The 21,153-nt window shown below is 44.6% G+C and overlaps 1 protein-coding gene across 3 annotated transcripts in view; it reads right to left on the bottom strand.

Annotated features, from left to right (window-relative positions):
• Positions 1-16,973, bottom strand: part of LOC144724957 (uncharacterized) — a 32,780-nt gene extending 15,807 nt beyond the window's left edge. Inside the window, exons 1-6 of one of the 3 annotated variants that reach the window (XR_013586599.1) lie at positions 16,770-16,973; positions 13,284-13,452; positions 6,444-6,524; positions 5,461-5,530; positions 4,230-4,320; positions 663-737 (exon numbers count right to left, since the gene is read on the bottom strand). Coding sequence is in view for 2 of the 3 variants with exons in the window: in XM_078604302.1 (XP_078460428.1) it covers positions 663-737; positions 4,230-4,320; positions 5,461-5,530; positions 6,444-6,524; positions 13,284-13,338 (372 nt within the window). In the remaining variant the exon portion in view is untranslated. Of the gene's footprint in view, positions 1-662; positions 738-4,229; positions 4,321-5,460; positions 5,531-6,443; positions 6,525-13,283; positions 13,483-16,769 lie in introns of all 3 variants that reach the window. The other 2 variants (XM_078604302.1, XM_078604301.1) reach the window with 2 other exon arrangements.
• Positions 16,974-21,153: the final 4,180 nt, after the last annotated feature.

Here is a 21,153-nt window from a genome sequence, read left to right as displayed (position 1 = left end):
GGTGTAGAGTGTCGTGTATTGTAGTGTAAAGTATAGTGTATAGTGCAGTGTATAGTAGTGTATAGTGTAGTATGTATGTTGAACTTATTTGGCACCGTACGTAGCCAACCGAAGTTGCGGGCGGAGGGGGACAACAAACTAAATACAAAGAGCAGTTCGATAGAAACGAGTTTTCAATCTCCACAAACATGGCCCAAAATTGTTGATGCTACGGCAGCGACACCCTGCCGTTGGCAACAGCTGTGGAGGAAGTCCCCTCCGTTTTCAGACACCTCGTGAGGCTGTGTGGCGTGGAGAGATACGGGAGGAAGGGAGGTTCGTGGCGTAGTGCTGTGTGTGTGCTCTCCCAGAACACGGGGAGCGGTGGCGCAGCGGTTAGCGCGCTGCGCTACGACCCGAGCTCGATTACCGCTCACGGCCACCAACACCACAGTGACGATTATCTGAACCGGTCCTGGGCCTCCCCTAGGTCGACTCGGCCTCAAGTCAGTACTTGGTGCAGTGTGTAAACATCATCACTGGGGAGACAAAAGCGGCCGGGCGTGGCGCTCGCCACCCACCCCCAACCTTCATAGGAGCTGCTCGCAACAGCACTCGCCCCAACAGTCTGTTACAGGCTATGGGGGATTTTGGTGTTTTTTTGTGTCTCCCAGATCAGTCACCTGCTGCGTCTGCTCGTAGTCTTGCACCATTTGGAGAAACTCATCCCTCATGCGATTCAGCCGCATCAGCTGATCCTGGGAATGGCAAAGGAGAAAAAAACAAAGGCGGCAAGCAGTGAGGGATTATTTCCTGAATGGTAAGGCAGCAGCAATGACGATGTGTTATTTGCCCAGGAAGGAGTGTCAAGATTTCGATTTAAAGCTTTCGTGACTGCAGGGATTCATCTTCTTGGTTCTTTCGGTAAAGTCACGTAGAATGGAAATAATAAAATAATAAAAACGTCGTGAAAATAATTTTATTATGTTTTATTTTTATTATTTTATTATTTCCATTCTACGTGACTTTACCGAAAGAACCAAGAAGGAGTGTCAAGATCTTAATAACGGGGGTCACCACTCGAGAAATATATTTCGTCGAAGTATTTTTGAAGCATTTATTTTTTGCAGTGCCCATAGAATGCCCGTGCACACCAAGGATCGCAAGGCATGCGCCACAACACTCACCAGAAACTCCGACAGCGTCTGGTGTATCCTTGAGAACGCTCATTGAGAACCGTGTCTTGACATGCACCATTACAAAACGATAGTTCCAGTTATGCCGGGAAGCCACTTGGAGTCTCATGATTTTCCTGCTTGAGATTTTGGCCAATTCCTCATGCACATGTTCAGTCCTACATCATTAGACCTCCTTTGCCAGTACCAAAATATAATAATAGGGTTTGTCCCCTTTTGACATGAATCCTTGTAAAAAGGTTTCAGCTTTGTTGCCAGAAAAAAAGTGGAAAACCCCCTATTATTATGTTCAGTCCTCTTACCAATCAACTGCTGGATCAGGCCTCCCCCCCACCATAATGTGCAGGCATTGTTTTTTTTAATCCTTTATATTAAGTTCGCTTGCTTGCTTACGACCGTGCAAATCTTTCGATCGTTTTTTAACCCACTTCCCGTGATCCAATCGAGCTGACATTTTGCACACAGACTCGTTGTGCGTGACAATTAATGTTCGTGAAAATTTTTTTCCAAAATGTTACACTTTTTAGGACAAACATTATATTTAATTACCAATTGCTTAATGGTGCAAGGCAATCATCTGACCCATAGGTGGCAGCCATCTCAAGCCAGAGGACGAGAGGACTCTAGCCGCCACGCATATAAAGGATTTATAGTGAATAACTTTGTTTTTACGGGTTATATTGTTAACGATTTTCTTTCGCTCCAACCACGCTCATCGGAGGCGCGGGCGAATGACAACGAACCGAGGCACAGCAGGAAGTTCTAAACGAGTGAGTTTTCCGCCGAGACAAACATCTACAGCCGCGACGCGCAGTGGGCACACAGGGACGCGGAGAGCATGTCCCCCTCCCCCCGTCTCTTTGGCCTTCATCTGATGCCGCAATAGTGGAAATACCCGTTTGGTGCGCGGGCGTCTTGAAGCTTGTCAACCAGCTGTGTCCCGGCATGCACCCGCCCCCCCTTCCCCGCTGCGTCACAGCGTAAGAAGCACGCACGCTGGACGGGTTTAACGCTCAGCTCGCCGTCGAAGGTAGAGGGGCCAGAGGTGGGACAAAGTCATTGTTATGCAAGTCCAAGTCGAGTCGCAAGTCATCAAATTCATGACTCGAGTCTGACTCGAGTCCAAGTCACATGACTCGAGTCCACATCTCATAGGTGGGACAAAGTCATTGTTATGCAAGTCCAAGTCGAGTCGCAAGTCATCAAATTCATGACTCGAGTCTGTCTGACTCGAGTCCAAGTCACATGACTCGAGTCCACACCTCTGAGAGGGGCAGCCCTGCAATGTCTCGCTCACGACACTGCTAGCGGCAAGGGACCTCCGCTGCAGGAGCGCTCCAGAGAGCCCCCCCCCCATCTCGAGGGTATTTGGCCTGCTCTTCCACAGCGGTCAGTGGTGTTTGGGGAGAAGTGAGAGCACCTGCCCGCTCTGTAACGCCATCACGACTGACCGTGGCGTTGCCAATTTACTCGGGAACCGGGGTTAGTAGAAGTGGTGGTGGTGTTTAAAAATAACTCGGACAATGCCGAAACTATCGCGCCCCGGAGATTGAACTCCTGCACCTGGCGGCTTCCCTGTGTTTCTCGTCTCAAGGGTGACACTTTGAACAAGTTACAGTGCGACAATTTTTTTTTCGATTTAAAGCGTTCGTGACTGCAGGGATTCATCTTCTTGGTTCTTTCGGTAAAGTCACGTAGAAGGGAAATAATACAATAATAGAAATAAAACTTTAACATAATAACGTATTTTATAATGTAATATTTTTTATTATTTTATTATTTCCCTTCTAAGTGACTTTACCGAAAGAACCAAGAAGTGCGACAATTGTTTAGTGGTTTAAACAACAACAACAACAGAAGCACGTGTTTGAACGCTCATCGACAACGCAACACAAGAGGTGCATCGCCTTGACTGGCTCTGCATGTCTCTGTTGTTGCTTTCGAATCCGTCGCTGTGAAATTGTGTCCACGTTGCGTTACTTCTGTGCTCTTAGGTTTTTTTCCGGTAAAGTCACGTAGGTAAACATAAAAGTAAGTAATACAAATAAATAATGAAATAAGCATATAAATAAAATAATAAATCAAATTATTTTACCTACGTGACTTTACCGAAAAAACCGAAAAGTATGAATCCTTGCAGTCACGAAAGCTTCAAATCTAGGATTACTTCTGTGCTGTTTCTCATGCAGGTGCCGTATACTGATTCTGCACCAACATCGGCAACCGAAGGCCCCAGCATTCTCTCCAGCTCACTCATTGTCCTCGCCTGGCATGCAGGAGGAGGTCGTGGGTTTGATCCCGACCCTGGCGCCTGCTATGTTTGAAGTTTCCACGTTCTACCCGTGGTCGCGGTTTGCGGGGGAGCGGTAGTGTAGCAGGTTAGGGGGCCGTCCATAAATGATGTCACGCGATTTTTTACGATTCTTGACCCCCTCCCCCCCTTCGTCAAACGACGTCACAAAAAGTCAGACCACCCCCTCAAATATGACGTCACAAAGCTCTGCCTCCCCCCAAAAAAATAAAACATGCTTCAAATCGCTTTAAACTATTGTCATTGTAGTGCGTATTTAATGTGGCGCTGCACTCTGATGTTGTAGGAGAAAACATTTATTAAAAAGTCTATTTAATTAAGTAGAACGTGTTGTCTATATTTATTTAAAGTTGCGCATTTTGATGTGACGTCACAGTTCTCCCCCCCCCTCCCACTCGTCACACATCGTCATAAATGTCTGACCCCCCCCTAAGTGCATTACGTCATTTATGGACGGCCTCTTAGCGCACTGCGCTACGAACCCGGTGACCCGTGTTCGATTTAACCAACACGGGCGAATATTTTTTAACGGGTCCTGGGCTTCCCCTAGGTCGACTCAGCCTTAAATCAGAACTTGGTGCTGTATGTAAACATCATTACTGGGGAGACAAAGGTGGCCGGTTCGTGATGTTGGCCACCCCGACCCTGGCGTGTGCTGCGTCGGCCTCAAGGGGTGCTCGCTAACAGCGCCTGCTGTTGGGGGGCGACACGTCGGGATGCGTCGTCTTTGTGGGCATACGAACCTCACTGTAGTGGCCGCCCAGAGCCGTGAGCGCGCAGAGGAGCGATAGCACCTCCGTGACCAGGTCCTTGATCACTGTCTGGAGGCCGATGCTGTGTGTGGGAGACGCGCGTGTGAAGACACTCAAACCTGTCCAACGGGCCCCCCCCCCCCGGTCGCAACCCCCCCCACCCCGCTCGCACCCTATCTGCCATGGAAGATGTAGCATAACTAATCCGTTGTCACTTATGCACACTGAATGGCACAGGTTTAGACGTGGCCTGGAAGTCGTCTTCATGACATGGTAGTCAAATTATAAATGTTGAATCCTCAGAGCTGCAGTGTACCCAAATTAAGTGAAAACCCAACGTGTATTTGATGTTTATTTTTTAATGGTGCAGTCATAAGTGACTGAACTAAGCTCATGGACTCCCAACACTTGAGAATCCAATTTAACCACGGGGATGCTGAAACCAGGATTCGAAACAGCTCCTCGGCGTTGCCAGCTAATGAGACGAGGCATTAATTCTAGATTTGAAGCTTTCGTGACTGCAAGGATTCATATTCTTAGTTTTTTTCGGTAAAGTCACGTAGGTAATTTTTTTTAATTAATAAAAGTAAAATAAAACAAAATAAAACCTTACCATATTAATAAAAAGTGTGCCGTTCCTGGCCCTTCCCCCCTCAACCATTATATATACGGGGTGGTATTTCTTGTGATCTCTCATTTACTTGATACAGCTGTCGTGGCTGTGACGGTTCCACCTGAAGACGGAAGCTTGTGTTGCTTCCGAAACGTCGTGATTTTTTATTTTTTATTTTTTTATTATTTTACTTTTATTAATTAAATTTTTTTACCTACGTGACTTTACCGAAAAAACCTAAGAAGATGAGGCATCTCATTAAAGGACATTTAAAAAAAATTGCATAGCTCTTGTCCAATCCTTGAATTCTCTGAACCCACGAATTGGTTTGTGCCAAATTCCAGTGTTATATTGATGAGCAGAGTCGCCGAGAAGTGGAGGCACAGTCAACCGACTCTCCGCACTTTGCCATGCGAGTAAAAGCCGCGTATCGTTTGAGATGAACGCGGGTAATACAGGATGCGCGCCCTTTGCTCTCCACATTCAACTGGATGTGATGTTTCACCAGCGGGGTGCCATTATTGGGCCGAGATCAGGACTCTTTAGCGCTCGCTGTGATTGATGAACACCGCGTGAATTTGAAAGTGATAAAGGAAAATCACTAATCACATATTTATTCGCTGAGGTCGCTCGTTCAAGTCCAAACTCCGGCCGCCCAGGTACCGATCGAACTCCGCGACTGTGAGCGGGTGGGGGTGTAAGAGAAGAAGACACCACACGCAATGGGAGCTGGGATCACCGGTTGAGCAAGACAGCACAAGGCACGATTTGTATCTGATAAAGAGGCAGTTTCACGTACTGTTAAAATGGCTAGAAACACATATCTTTTAGCCCCCCCCCTTCCAATACGTTATCATGTGCACCAACAGGGGCTTGCGCACAAACACGTCCACGTCTACGTACACCTCGTGCTCTCTTTTAGCCCCGCCCCCCCTGCCAATACGTTCCATTAATTGGCTACCACATTCTGATAAGCTCCCCCCCTCTCCTCCCCCTTAACTTGTATTTAAGAACTTGCATCTTGGAATCCCTACCTCACTTCATACAGCAAATCTGGCTGTGACGGTCCCACCTGATGACGGAGACTTGTGCTGCCTCCGAAACGTCGTGATTTTTATTATTTTTTTAAATTAATTTTAACTTCATTTTTTACCTCCGTGACTTTACCGAAAAAACTAAGAGTATAGAAACACATCCATCGCCTCTGTAGTTTGCCTCGCTGTTGGCACCGGTTACGTTCTGTAAAGTCTCGAGACGAAGTGAGGCTCTCCTGGTCACATCAAACTAAACTAAAACTAAACTATGCTTTTATTTTACCAGGTAATGGACACTGAGCTGTATAGCTCTTTTTTAAGTAGCGACCTGGCCACAAATGACACGTCAACGAAGTGGCTTATCACGTGGAAATGTATAGCAGCCAAATACTCTAAACACACATTTATACATGTGGAGGGAAAAACCGGAGTACCTGTAGAAAAATCCACGCGGCTATGGGGAGAACATGCAAACTCTAAATATGCAGCAGGCGTGAGTGAGGTAGTTAACGTCTCACCACCGTGGCAATAAAGAGTGCCATAACTTCAAATACTTACTCTTGTCGGACATCTTTTTGAGGCAGTTGTTGGCGTCGTGCGACGTGTCCCTGAATTTGGTTTGATTCGCTTCCGACATCGCTGCAAGTCACAGGGAGTAATTTACAGAGCGGTTTATTTCCCGAGTAAAGACAATTTATACTGGTAGGAACCTCCTGGTTACACCAGCCCACAGGCGATTATTGTGTCCGTCCGTCGTGCAAGGAGGGGCTGGGTGGGGAGGGAGGGGCTGGGTGGGGAGCGGAGGGTGGGGAGGGTGGGGAGGGGCTGGGTGGGGAGGGGAGGGTGGGGCTGGGTGGGGAGGGTGGGGCTGGATGGGGATGGGAGGGTGGGGAGGGGCTGGGTGGGGAGGGTGTGGAGGGGCTGGGTGGGGAGGGGAGGGTGGGGCTGGGTGGCGAGCGGAGGGTGGAGAGGGGCTGGGTGGGGAGGGTGATGAGGGCCTGGGTGGGGAAGGTGGGGCTGGGTGGGGGGTGGGAGGGGTGGGGCTGGGTGGGGAGGGGCTGGTCACCCCGTGGTGCCCTTATAAAACTCAACGTTTAACCTGCTCACGCCGGCTTGTGCCCGCCCTCACAGTCGGGCATATTTGCGGAATACACCACGCCGCCGTTGACCCTGGCCATTGACCGAGCAACCCAACGTTCCTACCAGCCCTCTCCGCAGGAATGTGTTTTTTTGCAATGCTGCTCTTTTTTTTCAAGAGCGACTCAACCAGCAGGCGACAGCAGCAGCAGGAGGGAAGTTCAGCTACATACGACACGTTATTCACATGCTTTAAAACAAAAAAGTTAATTCGAACGGTGTTATCTCGAACAGAAACACGCAAACAAAATGGGAACGGGCCTTTTCTGGCTACAAAGTTGAATAAATAACAGCAATCCTGATAATTGTTTTTTTACCCTTTTATCTGGCAACAAAACTGACACCTTTTTTTTACAAGGAGTCATGTTTGCATAGACCACAATACCTGCAGTCATAATGCAAACAAAAAACATAACTCTGATAATGTATGCATTATGACTGCAGGTATTGTAGTCTATGCAAATATGACTCCTTGTAAAAAAAGGTGTCAGTTTTGTTGCCAGATAAAAGGGTAAAAAAACAATTATCATATTTTTTACTGGCAAATGATGTTCCAATTGTGTAACAGCAATCCTGTTTTTTTCTATATTTACCTAATCTGTTCCGTTATTCACTACGGTATTAATGTATTCAAGGGGGTGATGAAGTGACGGCATCGTGCTAAGCACACTGCTCCGTGAAGCCGGTGACCTGAGTTCGATTCCTGGCCTCATATACCAAGTGTGTCTCAATAATAATAATCATCATCATCAGACACACGCACACATCCTTGCACTAAAACGCAGCGGACCTGTTCGTGTGTAGACAGCCTCCTTATCAGCGTTCATAGGGATGATACATTTTTGTTAAAATAGAAATTATAGTAAAAAAACGCACATTGCTTGAGAACAGAGGTCACACACAGCCACCAACAGGGGTTCTCACGTGAAGGTAGCCGCCTCACGGCGTATCGGGTTGTGGGAGGAGGGGTCGACCGATTGACCATACTTCACCATATTTCGATTTAAAGCTTTCGTGACTGCAGGGATTCATCTTCTTGGCTTTTTCGGTAAAGTCACATAGAAGGGAAATAATAAAATAATACAAATAAAACATAATAAAATAATTCTCACGACGTTTCGGCCACAACGCCGAAACGTCGTGAGACAGTGAATCTCATTCAGAATCTCATTCAGACACTGTCTTTCCGACAGACCTGTTCTTCACCTGATGACGGCTGCTTGCGTTGTGGCCGAAACGTCGTGCGAATTATTTTATTATGTTTTATTTTTATTATTTTATTATTTCCCTTCTACGTGACTTTACCGAAGGAACCAAGAAGATCATACTTCACCATGCTGGTCGGTCAGTGTGGGTTGTTGAAGGGTATTTTTGCACGTGGTTTAGTGGCAATTTATTTATCATCTCAGTCAGTCGACCCGTGGCACCTGCTGGGTCTGCCCCGTGACCTCCTGCCAGCGGGCGTTCGACACTTCACGTGGCCTCAAGGTGCACATGGCCTGGCACAAGCGTCGTGGTGACGTCACCGCCACTTAGTGGCGAATGGCGGTTGTTGTTGTTGTTAAAGGTGGTTGGGGTAGGAGGGGGAGGCACGGGGATCGGTTGGGATCTCGCTTGCCATTGATGTGAGCCGTGGCTCTGCTCAGAGAGTGGTTGGTTCAGAGTATTTGATTTAGTCTAGATTTGAAGCGTTCGTGACTGCAGGAAACCATACTCTTTGGTTCTTTCGGTAAAGTCACGTAGGTAGAAAATAAAATAAATCACACAAGCAATCATCATCAGGTGGGAAACCCCCAATTTTCCCCAGTCCAGCTTCACGTCCCTCTCCTAGCGTCCACGCAGCGCTCCCCTACCCCACACCCCCCTCTCTCTTCCCCCCTTGCCCCTCCCCCCTCTCTTACCTATATCACCTCTTAGCACGGCATCCCACTTCAGCAAAAAAAAAACATTCTTGCTGTGGTTTTCCCACCTGATGATGATTGCTTGTGTTGCAATCGAAACGTCGTGATTTATTTGATTTGATACCTACGTGACTTTGCCGAAAGAATCAAAGAGTATTTCATTTAGTGTTTTAGAGTATTTTTCAAGTGATAAAGCCACTTCGTTGAGCTATCATATTGTGGGCAGTTCGCTTCTGAAAAAGCGCCACATGGCTCAATGGACCTTACCTGTTGAAATTAAAACTAGAACTAGACGAGAAATGATTTAATTTAGCGCTTAGAGTATTTGGCTGCTACTAATTTCCACGTTTTAGTTTAGTGATTGCTATCTGACGCGGCCCTGGTCACCCTCCATCACCCACGTGTCCTGACTGGTGTGATACGCAGCTGAGTGGCGACTGTGATCCACCATAAATGTCGTGACATGAGGAGGGGGACATTCATCCCGGCGTGGATTGACAACAAGTTTAAGGAGAATTGCTTATATTTAAGACGTACATATCATGAAAATGTTTAATCTGGTCTCAATGCAGACCATTCAATTACTGCAATTGGTCTAAATCCGGCGACTTTGAATAATTACGGCACAGAGGTTTACGTGTAAAAAAAGGATATTGGAAATTACATGTTATTTTCTCATGTAAACATTGCACAAATTATTTCAGACATTCCAATCTATAAACCAATTATTTTCTCTACCAATCTCCTCATTAAGTTCAGATGACCAATCATAAATTAGGATATTAAAAGTAGAGAACAATACTGTACAATAACTGTGAAACTAGAAACTTTTTTTTTATTTTACCAGATCAGGTCCACTGAGCCATAAAATCTCTCTTTCAGAAGTGGCCTGGCAACAAATGATAGCTCAACGAAGTGGCTTATCACGTGACATTGTTTCGCAACCAAATACTCTAAACACGTTTCTAAATGCGGAGGGAAAAACCGGAGGACCTACAGAAAAATCCACGCGACCACGGGGAGAACACGCAAACTCCAAATATACAGCAGGCGTCAGGGTTGAGATCGAACCCACGACCTCCTGCATACCAGGCGAGGTAGTTAACATCTCTTAGCCACCCTGATGATGATGACAGAGAGACATGCAAACTCCAAATATACAGCAGGCGTCAGGGTCGAGATCGAACCTACGACCTCCTGCATACCAGGCGAGGTAGTTAACATCTCGCGGCTTATCACGTGATGTTTTTTTCTCTCGTCTTCTTCCTCCTCCTCAAAAGGTGGAATTGAAATAAACGAGAGAATGCTTTTAAAAAATGTCATTGCGTGCAAGGGATAATCACTGTGGTGGGCCATTTCCCTGTTCGCAAGGGTGCAAACAACACATTCTGAAACTCGTCGTTAACCCTTAACCCAGCACCCAGGCCCATCCGGATCACTTGGCGGTGTTCGAGCCGATACGATGAACTCATTGTGCGTCCATATTCTTAGATTTTTTCGGTAAAGTCACGTAGGTAAAACATTAACATTAATAAAAGTAAAATAAAATAAAAATCACGACGTTTCGGAGGCAACACAAGCTTCCGTCTTCAGGTGGAACCGTCACAGCCACGACAGCTGTATCAAGTAAATGAGAGATTGCAGGAGCTACCACTCCGTTTATATAATGGTTCCACCTGAATACGGAAGCTTGTGTTGCCTCCGAAACGTCGTGATTTTTATTTTATTTTACTTTTGTTAATTTTAATGTTTTACCTACGTGACTTTACCGAAAAAACCTAAGAATATGAATACTTGCAGTCACAAAAGCTTCAAATCTAGAATCATTGTGCGTCACCAGAGGACACACTTCCCAAAGCATATTTTCGATTTCACAGTTACTTCGTGCATATCGGTGCGTTACACCAAACAAATGCTTAATGTCGTGTTCAACAAATTAATTATATAAAAAAAACACAGTTCTGAGTTCCCACTGCCTGGTGCATTGCGACAGTAGTTTAATTGGGCTGTGGTGCGTGTGGCTGTGTGTGTGCAGTGTATAAACATCGGCACTGGGGAAGTGAAGATAGCCCAGGCGTTGTGCAGCCTTAATAGGTGCTCGCAAACAACCATTTGCCCCAAACGTTTGTTCAAGGCTATATCGTGGGATCTTTAGTCTTTGTGTGTTTGTTGAACTTCTTTCGCGTGGTGCGTAAGCCAACCGCGTGTATGTTTGGGGGATAGCTGGCAGAGCGGTTAATGGACTGTCCTGGGTTTCCCCCGTCGGCCAATTCAGTCTTAATTTTAGAACTTGAAGAGTAAACATCAGAACTTGGAGAGCAAACATCAGAACAAAATGTGGCTGAGCACAGTCAGTGCCAGATTGTCCCAGTAGCAAAAGTAGCTGCATATGCTACGGGCCCCGCAATTTCAAGGGCCCCACGCTAAATGCTTTCAAGCCTAGATTTGAAGCTTTCGTGACTGCAAGGATTCATACTCTTTCGGTAAAGTCACGTAGGTAAAACAATCAATAAAATGAAATGTAGTTGTTTTCATTTATTTTATTTTATTGATTGTTTTACCTACGTGACTTTACCGAAAAAACCAAAGAGTATGCTTTCAAGTCACCAATTCCGGTTCAGTGATTCTGCACTTGCACTATTACTATAGTACTATACCGCCTTCAACTTTTATGAACGACTGGGTGATTAAGGTTAGCGATTTGTCGTATTATCTGGCTGTATAGCAAATGAAAACAGACAATTACTTTACTATGCAAGTTACAAATGTGTGTTTTCATATTTACGTTTTTATTTTTTTTATTTAAGGCCCCTTTATAACATATGCTTCAGGCCCGCACTAGCTTAATCCGGCACTGAGTATAGTTACTATACTGCCCACCTTCTTTACTTACATGCCATTCCGGCCTTAACCAGTGCTCGCTGGCGGGAAATTCCCCCAATACTCTGTGATATATGTGGGATCTTTGTTTATTTTTGTACAAAAAATGCTACTACCTCTCCCCGTTAAGAGATACATGTACCGGCAAGAGTTGCTCAATACTGGTAGCGTATAGATAAGTCGTGTCTTATTATTACACTGTAAAAATATTACTTCACTTCACAAGAAACGATACTTCCCCAGAAGTCGTCAGAGATCGGAGCACTGATTTTGGCACGAGACCCGAGTTTGAATTTGAGTGTCGGCCATCCGTGATTAAACCAGGCTCTCACGTGTCGTAAACTCGACGACGGTCTTTCAACTTGAGAGGCAAAATGAGTCAAATTAACACGTAAGTAGGCTTTCGCGATCAATATTATCCATAAAAGAGGGTTTTTTTTGGGGGGTTGGAACACACAAATATAAATATTTCGTTAAACCCGCCACCACCCGACACAGCCAATTAGTAAGGTTTGTCACGTAAATAAAAAGTGCCAATTCGTTCATGACACCGCTTGTGTGTTGGAGAGTAAACCCACAACGTTGACAATGAGTGCGATGTTTCGCTGCTGATTACAGCCAGCTTCAACAGGCGATTTTCCAGGCAAACCTTACTAATTGGCTGTGTCGGGTGATGGCCGTGTTAACGACACATTTATATTTACGCGATCTACCCCCCCCCCCCCCAAAAAAAACCCTCTTTATTATAGAAAAGCAGTACAACAATACTTGCAGTCAAATGCAAACAAACAATATCAGAGTATTGTTTTTTGTTTGACTGCAAGTATTGTGGTTAATGTAAGCATGATTCCTTGCAAAAGGTGTCAGTTTTGTTGCCAGATAAAAGGATAAAAAAAACAATTATTACATTCTTCCTCTTCCCCCGTCCGTCGCGCGAGGTCCCAACCTGGTTGGGGGCAGCGAAGTGGGCCATATTGCCCTTCTTTTCTCTCCCTTTCACGTGGGTTCCGTCGGCGCAGGAATAATCGACAGCGGATTTCTTCGTACCAATGTTACCGGAACTTTTCGGCGTGGTACTGTATGCCAGGGCTCGCATTTTTGTTGTAATAAAAAAAATATGGAGAGAGACCTCTAACAATTTGGTGGCCACTGTCTCCCTTCCAGCGCACCGCACAGCAATAGGCATGGAGGGCACGCCAGATGGCGCGCAGCAGTGCACCAGTGTGGCAAGGCAAGGCGAGAGAGACTGGGGACTGCACGCCACTCATCACCCGTCCATTTCAGCGAACACATGACGACCGTGGACACAGCCATGGTACCCAAATGCACGGTCGAAGCCATTGTAAAGAAAAATGAACACGAAGTAAAAAAAAAAGACCTACACCTCCGGTGATAAATGCTGACATCAGTGTGTGCATCTTGACCCCATGTTGATTTTTTAAGTGATCTCAGCCATTTCTGTGTTTTTGCCATCACTCACCTTGGCGTTGCGCATGGAACTGGGAGTCGTACTCCCTGACTGCTCCGTACGACATGGTGCCTGTTCACGGCGCTCCGAGATCCTCGCCCACGGCCCCGTCTCTCTCACGGACGTTCCCAACACGTCGCCGGCCCGTCCAATCGGCGGCCAAGCAGCAGGCAAAGCCTCGCTGGAGAGGAGCACACAGCACGGGATATATCTGCATGGTGGCGTTAGCGGCTCCGGTATTAGTGATGGGGGTGTTCTTGGAACGTCAAAGCGATGGGTACGATTTTTAAATCCTTTAAATTAAGTTCGCTTGCTTGCTTAGGACCGTGCAAATCTTTCAGTCGTTTTTTAACCCACTTCCCGTGATCCAATCGAGCTGACATTTTGCACACAGACTCGTTGTGCGTGACAATGAATTTTCGTGAAAAAAATGTTCCAAAATTTTACACTGTTTAGGGATTTAAAAAAAAAAATTATTTACCAATTGGTTAATGCTGGCAGACAATCATCTGACCCATAGGTGGCAGCCATCTCAAGCCAGAGGACGAGAGGACTCTAGCCGCCCCGATGCCACGCATATAAAGGATTTATAGTGAAAAACTTAGTTTTTACGGGTTAATTTTTACGAACCGTGACGTAGAAGATCCTGAGAAGGGCTTAATGCCGAGAGGTATGTATTCTAACGGTGGCGCAATGGTGGTGGTGGTGGTGGCATTAATTTGATGGTCATATTTGGTCACGGTGGTTTGTAATTCTGTTATATTTGAGCAGGATCGGAATGCACGCTCATGTGTTTGGCTCCTCATCCGAGCGCATCTGGGACAATCTGGTGAAGTGCTGCTCTCATATTAGTAGGTTTTTACCCTTTAAACTGGTACAAAACTGACAACTTTATACAAGGCATCATGTTTGCAATAACCACAACACAAGCAGTCAAATGCAAACAAAAAGAAACAACTCTGATAATGATAATAATAATATGCACTGTCCTTGAAGTTAATTGGTCCACACCCGAGACAGCATTCCTTAGAGCCTAGTCTCCATTGGTGTTGGACCAGATGACGCCAAAAGGCGTACAACTCAAAAACAGCGCACTATCAGAGTATTGAGAGCTCGGGGTAAGCATTTACACTATGAGACATCTCCTTTACCAGTGGCAAAATATAGTAGTAGGTTATTACCCTTTAAACTGGTTTGCATTTGACTGCTTGTGTTGTGGTTATTGCAAACATGATGCCTTGTATAAAGGTGTCAGTTTTGTACCAGTTTAAAGGGTAAAAACCTACTACTATATTTTGCCACTGGTAAAGGAGATGTCTCATAGTGTAAATGCTGCTCTCATATTTGGGTCGTTACTGGTTTGGTAAGGCGTGTTCCAAATTACGGTTTGCAGATGTTTAATCTAAGGCCATATTCGAATGCAGTGCCCGTCAAAAACTTTGGGTACAAATGTTCGTATGTCAAGGTTCAAAAAACAAAAAGTAAGAAAAAAGTTACCTCCTGAATTTTTGGGGAACCCAAAATAAATTTTTTTTTCAGATGTTCCTCGTAATTAACATTGATTCAACTATATTCATGGAAAATGTTTGTTTAGCCCTACTATAATACTCCTGGAATTGACACCGGTCACTCTCTTGAAGCTGTCTGTGTTAGATGGCTTTGCGTGGCTTAGCACCTCACATTCACAGCGTTGTGAGTTCAAATCTCTGCCCACGTTCTGTCATTAAAATCAGTGGCCGCTTTGTGTGAAGTCCACACAGTGAGTGTTTTATTATGAGACTAATCGCAAAAAGACAATGGGGAATTTGTGTGAAGTCCACACAGTGAGTGTTTTATGGCGAAACCAATGTCAAAAAGACAATGGGGAATTTGTGTGACGTTTTCACAGTGTTTTATGGTGAGACCAATCTCAAAAAAAGAATGGGGAATTTCCACCACGACTCAGGACGAGAAGTGACGGATAAGCACGGCTTCACATTCATTTGACTCTGCTGACACACCAGCTTGTCCGACACGAGCATATCAGACAACACATCGTCACCATTCATAAAAATGTTTTGTTATGTTCGTATGGTGAACTTCTTTCACAGCGTCCTAGGCCAACCGTGCTAATCGGATGTGCCTTATAAATGAACACGTACAGAATAGCAAGCGCTGAACGAATAAGCAGACAATACGCACCCACTTAACGTAAAAAAAAGGAATGATTTTGTTTTACAAATGCCTGTCAGTCACACGGAATCATTTCAGCAGCGTTGGTTAAACACATTCAAATCTCCTGACCTGGCTTTCGACATTTCATCGTGGTGAGGATCAATGATATTGGTGTGCCCCCCTCCCCCCCACGTTAGTCTGGACAAGAGGAGTTCTCCTGTTTGCCGTGGCAGCATCTCTCCATACGCCACACACGCGCGTAGCTTTTAAAAGTATAACCCGTAAAAACAAAGTTTTTCACTATAAATCCTTTATATGCGTGGCATCGGGGCGGCTAGAGTCCTCTCGTCCTCTGGCTTGACATGGCTGCCACCTATGGGTCAGATGATTGTCTGGCAGCATTAAGCAATTGGTAATTAAATATTTTAAAAAAATTCCCTAAAAAGTGTAAAATTTTGGGAAAAAAATTTCACGAAAATTAATTGTCACGCACAACGAGTCTGTGTGCAAAATGTCAGATCGATTGGATCACGGGAAGTGGGTTAAAAAACGACCGAAAGATGTGCACGGTCCTAAGCAAGCAAGCACGCAAGCAAGCAAGCAAGCACGCGAACTTAATATGAAGGATTTAAAAAAGTGAACATCGCGAAACCTTGCTGTAGCTGGAGGGTTTATAGTAAAAAGTGTTCGACGAACTTCTTTCGACAGCGTTCGTAGGCGACCGTGCTAAATCGGAGGTGCGGCAGGGGATGGACAGTAAACTAAAACACAAAGAAAGAATCTGCTCTAAAGAAGTGAGTTTTCAAACTAGATTTAAAAGGTGCATAAGTTCCAATGGCTTCTTAAAATGTAACGATCATGTAGCTGCAGTAACTTTGTAAATATAAATTGTATCAAAGGACCAAAACATGCACCTGATAAGCATTTACATGTAAGATGTAATGATATATATGGCACGTATTTCATTTCTGCCTGAGGCAGGGGGCCAGTTTTGATAGTAAACTGATTATATATTGGTGTGGTGTTTTTATGGCATTTATTTATAAGTGCTATGAAGGGCTATTTCCCGAAACGTCGCCTATGTGTTTTTTCCTTTTAAGACCACAGCGTTATTGACTTTATGTTGTTGTTTGTGAAACACTTGTGTTGACTTTTTGTTGTTTGTGAAACACTTCCAATAGCATCAGCATCACCCAATAATACATTACTCGTTTGGTTATGTTCACATATACGTATCACATACTCCTTTACCAAGCAGTATTTACAAATAATACGATAAAAAATACCACGAACGCACACGCGTGTGTGTGTGTGCGCGCGTGTTTGTCTTTGTGTGTAAAATACCTGGAGTTCACGAGCGAAGTTTCTCGACACGCGCACTCTGTCCTGTTCGTGAAAACACGCGTGAAGCTCTTGATCTTAAACCTGAGGAGGAGGCGGAGGAGGAAAGCGAGACACAGGAGGAACTGGTGGCGTGTTAAGTGTCTCAATTCAGCTCGGAGAGAGAGAGGGAGAGAGGTTGGGTGGGAACCGACGTAATCAACAACCCCACCGCACAATTTACGTTCTGCGCGCCCCCCCCGTACGCTGTTAAGGAGAACTGAAACCAAATAAAAGTTTTGCACTCCCCGTGGGGTTATACTGATTGGGGGAGCGGTAGTGTCGCTGCGCTACGACACCGGCGACCCGGGTTCGATTCCCGCTCACGGCCAACAGCAGTGACGATTATCTGAACCGGTCCTGGGCCTCCCCTAGGTCGACTCAGCCTCAAATGAGTACCTGGTGCGGTGTGTAAATATTGGCACTGGGGGAGACAAAGGCGGCCGGGCGTGGTGTTGGCCACCCACCCACCCCCTCGGGTGCCGTGGCCGCCTTGATGCGACTCGCAAACAACACTTGCCCCTAAAGTCTGTCAAGGCGATTACGGTGAATATGTGTCTCATATTGAGAGGCATTTCCCGTTGCCTCGTAACAGACATATGCCATCAATCCACGCACACGGCCTGGTGTGACACACATGGATCGGACACACATGGGACACTTAAGATGAAAATAGAACGGTAGCTATGGAATACGCATGAAGAGTAATTCCGTGCTTGGCATTATCACTGAGGCAGGGAGGTGAGTGAGCACACGTGCATTCGAGAGCGCGAGCAAGTTAAGGACGTACTGTTTCGACTGTTAATACACGTGGGCTTGGGCAATGACACGTCGCTAGAAGGGTGAAGATTGCCGGTGAGAAAGATGACTCTATGGGGTGGTCTCCAAAGGGGAGGGAACGTGCCAAGAGGACGTCTTCTAAGGAGATGGAGCAACGAGGGGAGCTCGTGTGCAGGTCCTGAGTGTGGATTGCTGGACCATGAGAGATTGGCGATGAGTGTTTTTTGGCGAGGCGTTTATCCGCCAGGGGAGTTGATCATGTGGACGATGATGACACAACCGAGAAAGAGCTCATTGAGAGCAAACATCACTTCCTAAAAATAAAACGACTACTACTACTCCAGCAAAAACATGGCGTGTCAACATGTAAACAAGCGTCACGCGGACAACACCATCTTAAAAATACACAAACCACACTTAACGATTATATATAAAATCAAGAGTAATACGTATTATTAACGTGAATATAATTTAAATGAGCATCAGATCATACGAATTATATGGATAACCATCCATGTTTTTTACACTTTATTCAACATTTAATAATAATAATAATGATTACCGCGTATTTGCCTTAAGAGGCAGCCAGTGAATATATTCGCAGGGACACATGAAGTGGAGTGGATGCCAAATGTAACGCAGACGTTAACATCATTCCACGTCATTGGAACCTCATTTGCCAGTAAAAAATGTGATAATTGGTTTTTTACCCTTCTATCTGGCAACAAAACTGACACCTTTTTTTAAAAATGAGTCATGTTTACATAGACCACAATACCTGCGGTCATAATGCAAACAAAAAACATAACTCTGATAATGTGCACTGTCCTTGAAGTTGATTGGTCCACATCCGAGACAGCTTTCCTTAGAGCCTAGTCTCAAAGACAATGCACCATCAGAATACTCTAATGGTGCATTGTCTTTGAGTTGTGCGCCTTTTGGCGTCATCTGGTCCAACCCATGTGAGACTAGGCTCTAAGGAAAGCTGTCTCGGGTGTGGACCAATCAACTTCAAGGACAGTGCACATTATCAGAGTTATGTTTTTTGTTTGCATTATGACCGCAGGTATTGTGGTCTATGTAAACATGACTCCTTGTAAAAAAGGTGTCCGTTTTGTTGCCAGATAGAAGGGTAAAAAAGCAATTATCATCATTCCACGTGTTCGGGGCGTCACGATTATGATGGTCTTATTAGCTGTAATACTGGACACAATTGCTGTTTGTCTCGAGTATATATGCAACTGCATCTTTAAGACACTTCGCAATCACAGCTGGAAAGAAAGGTTACTCATAATACAAATGTTGACGGTGGAATAGAATACGACGTTTCGATTGCAACACAAGCAATCATCATCAGGTATAATGAAATAGCGACATAAAATCTAACCAGAAAACTATAGACAGACATATTAGCAGACAGATATCACCAAGATACATAGCGGGAGCAACACAGGTAACAGAGAGGGGTGATCGTCTCTGTGGGGTGGCCTTAAATAGACAGAGGGGGGGCGGAGGCAGAGAGAAGGAAGGGGGGTTAGAGAAAAAATTAGCATATCAATGAGTGGTCAACAGACGTGGTGCTGCAAGTACGATGGCACGGCAAGCAAGCCTGAAAATCAGGAGAAGGACACATTAAAATTAAATAACCTAGTAAAATATCGAAATGTAATGTAATACAACACAGAGGATCGGTCAACACACAATTAACGCATAGCCTGGTTGATTACGTATTTCAAAGATTGCTAAGTTAGAATTTAAGTGTGAACATTCTAAAGAGGACACAGGCAGAGAAAACAAGTCGCCAGAGAGAGAGAAAAAAGATAAGCTTAAAACTTCCCCGTAGAAGTGGTTCAATCTTAATTTTAGAACTTTCGTGACTGCAGGAATTATTATTTGGTTCTTTCGGTTAAGTCACGTCTAAAGATAAAATAATAAATTAAATTAAATAATAGAATACGACGTTTCGATTGCAACACAAGCAATCATCATCAGGTATAATGAAATAGCGACATAAAATCTAACCAGAAAACTATAGACAGACATATTAGCAGACAGATATCACCAAGATACATAGCGGGAGCAACACAGGTAACAGAGAGGGGTGATCGTCTCTGTGGGGTGGCCTTAAATAGACAGAGGGGGGGGGGGCGGAGGCAGAGAGAAGGAAGGGGGGTTAGAGAAAAAATTAGCACCTGTGTTGCTCCCGCTATGTATCTTGGTGATATCTGTCTGCTAATATGTCTGTCTATAGTTTTCTGGTTAGATTTTATGTCGCTATTTCATTGTACCTGATGATGATTGCTTGTATTGCAATCGAAACGTCGTATTCTATTATTTAATTTAATTTATTATTTTATCTTTAGACGTGACTTAACCGAAAGAACCAAATAATAATTCCTGCAGTCACGAAAGTTCTAAAATTAATATTGACGGTGGAAATTACAGAAATCTGATCCCAAAATATAACCGCACAAAGTAACAACCGCACCAGAAAACTGCCAAGAGACGACTCAGCTCGCAAATTCCCCAGCATGTATGTACAACATTTGCTGACAGCACTACAATAATTTACTATATAAATACACGCACACAAATAACTCCTCTTACACTGGTCAACAAAAAAAAACTTTTTTTTCTGGCCTGGACTTTTGCAGCTGTTTTAGACTAATTTCGGGGTGCCGATTCCAAATCTGATCTCAGATTTGCTCTATCACATCTCATTTTTATGCTATCGGCATACCCCATTTTCATTGATTTTACCCGAAATTAACTTTGTCACTTATGATTGCAAGTTGTTGCGAGTCAGTGACTGCTTTAGTGTTAAAATATGGTGCTGTATTTTCAGAATAGTGTGTTTATAATATCATTTTATGTAGATATCCACATTTATTTAATATTTTTCTTCTGCAGTTTTTATTGAAAATGCAATATTTGATATCTCAAAAACCTGATGTGATAGACAAAAAATGATGCCAGATTTGGAATCAGCACCCCAAAATTACCTTATAACCATTGGAATACCTTATGCCAGAAAAAGTGTGTTGACCAGTGTTATCCACGATCTTGTTATCTGCGACATTATTATAATCCTCAACGGCACAGGTTGACACGTTAGACAAACGCTAGCGTGACGGCTCACGTGACGGCTCACGTTCACTGGCAAAGGGCACTTCGCGTACACAGAGGCCGGATCACAGCGTTCTCAGCGCCAAATGAAAGGAAGGTGTAAAACATTGTGAGATTGTGAAATTCATGATCGCAGCGTTTACACCTTCAACGATCTCGCGCGAGCCTGCGTAATTTGAGACCCCAGTGTGACAAGATCGCACACTCGCGGCTCCAGTTGGACAGGTAATGTGCAACTTTTATAAATGCGGGTGGAGCAAAAGAATATTTTACGGAAACACTGTCGACAACGTACAGTAAAAGTTACATCTTGGTATGTGACGATGAAGGAATTCAGCTTGTATTACACTGTGCTGTTTTGAGAGTCGTTAAGGTTTCTACGCATAGGTAAAAATCAAAGAAATGACAGGCATTTGGCAGTGCTCAATCACTGTAACATTTG

The sequence above is a fragment of the Lampetra planeri genome, chromosome 22, assembly GCF_965212315.1.
Source record: "Lampetra planeri chromosome 22, kcLamPlan1.2.h2, whole genome shotgun sequence".
Classification (NCBI taxonomy): Eukaryota; Metazoa; Chordata; class Hyperoartia; order Petromyzontiformes; family Petromyzontidae; genus Lampetra; species Lampetra planeri.
Note: the sequence above shows the minus strand (reverse complement) of the source record. Positions and strands in the feature narration are given on the sequence as shown.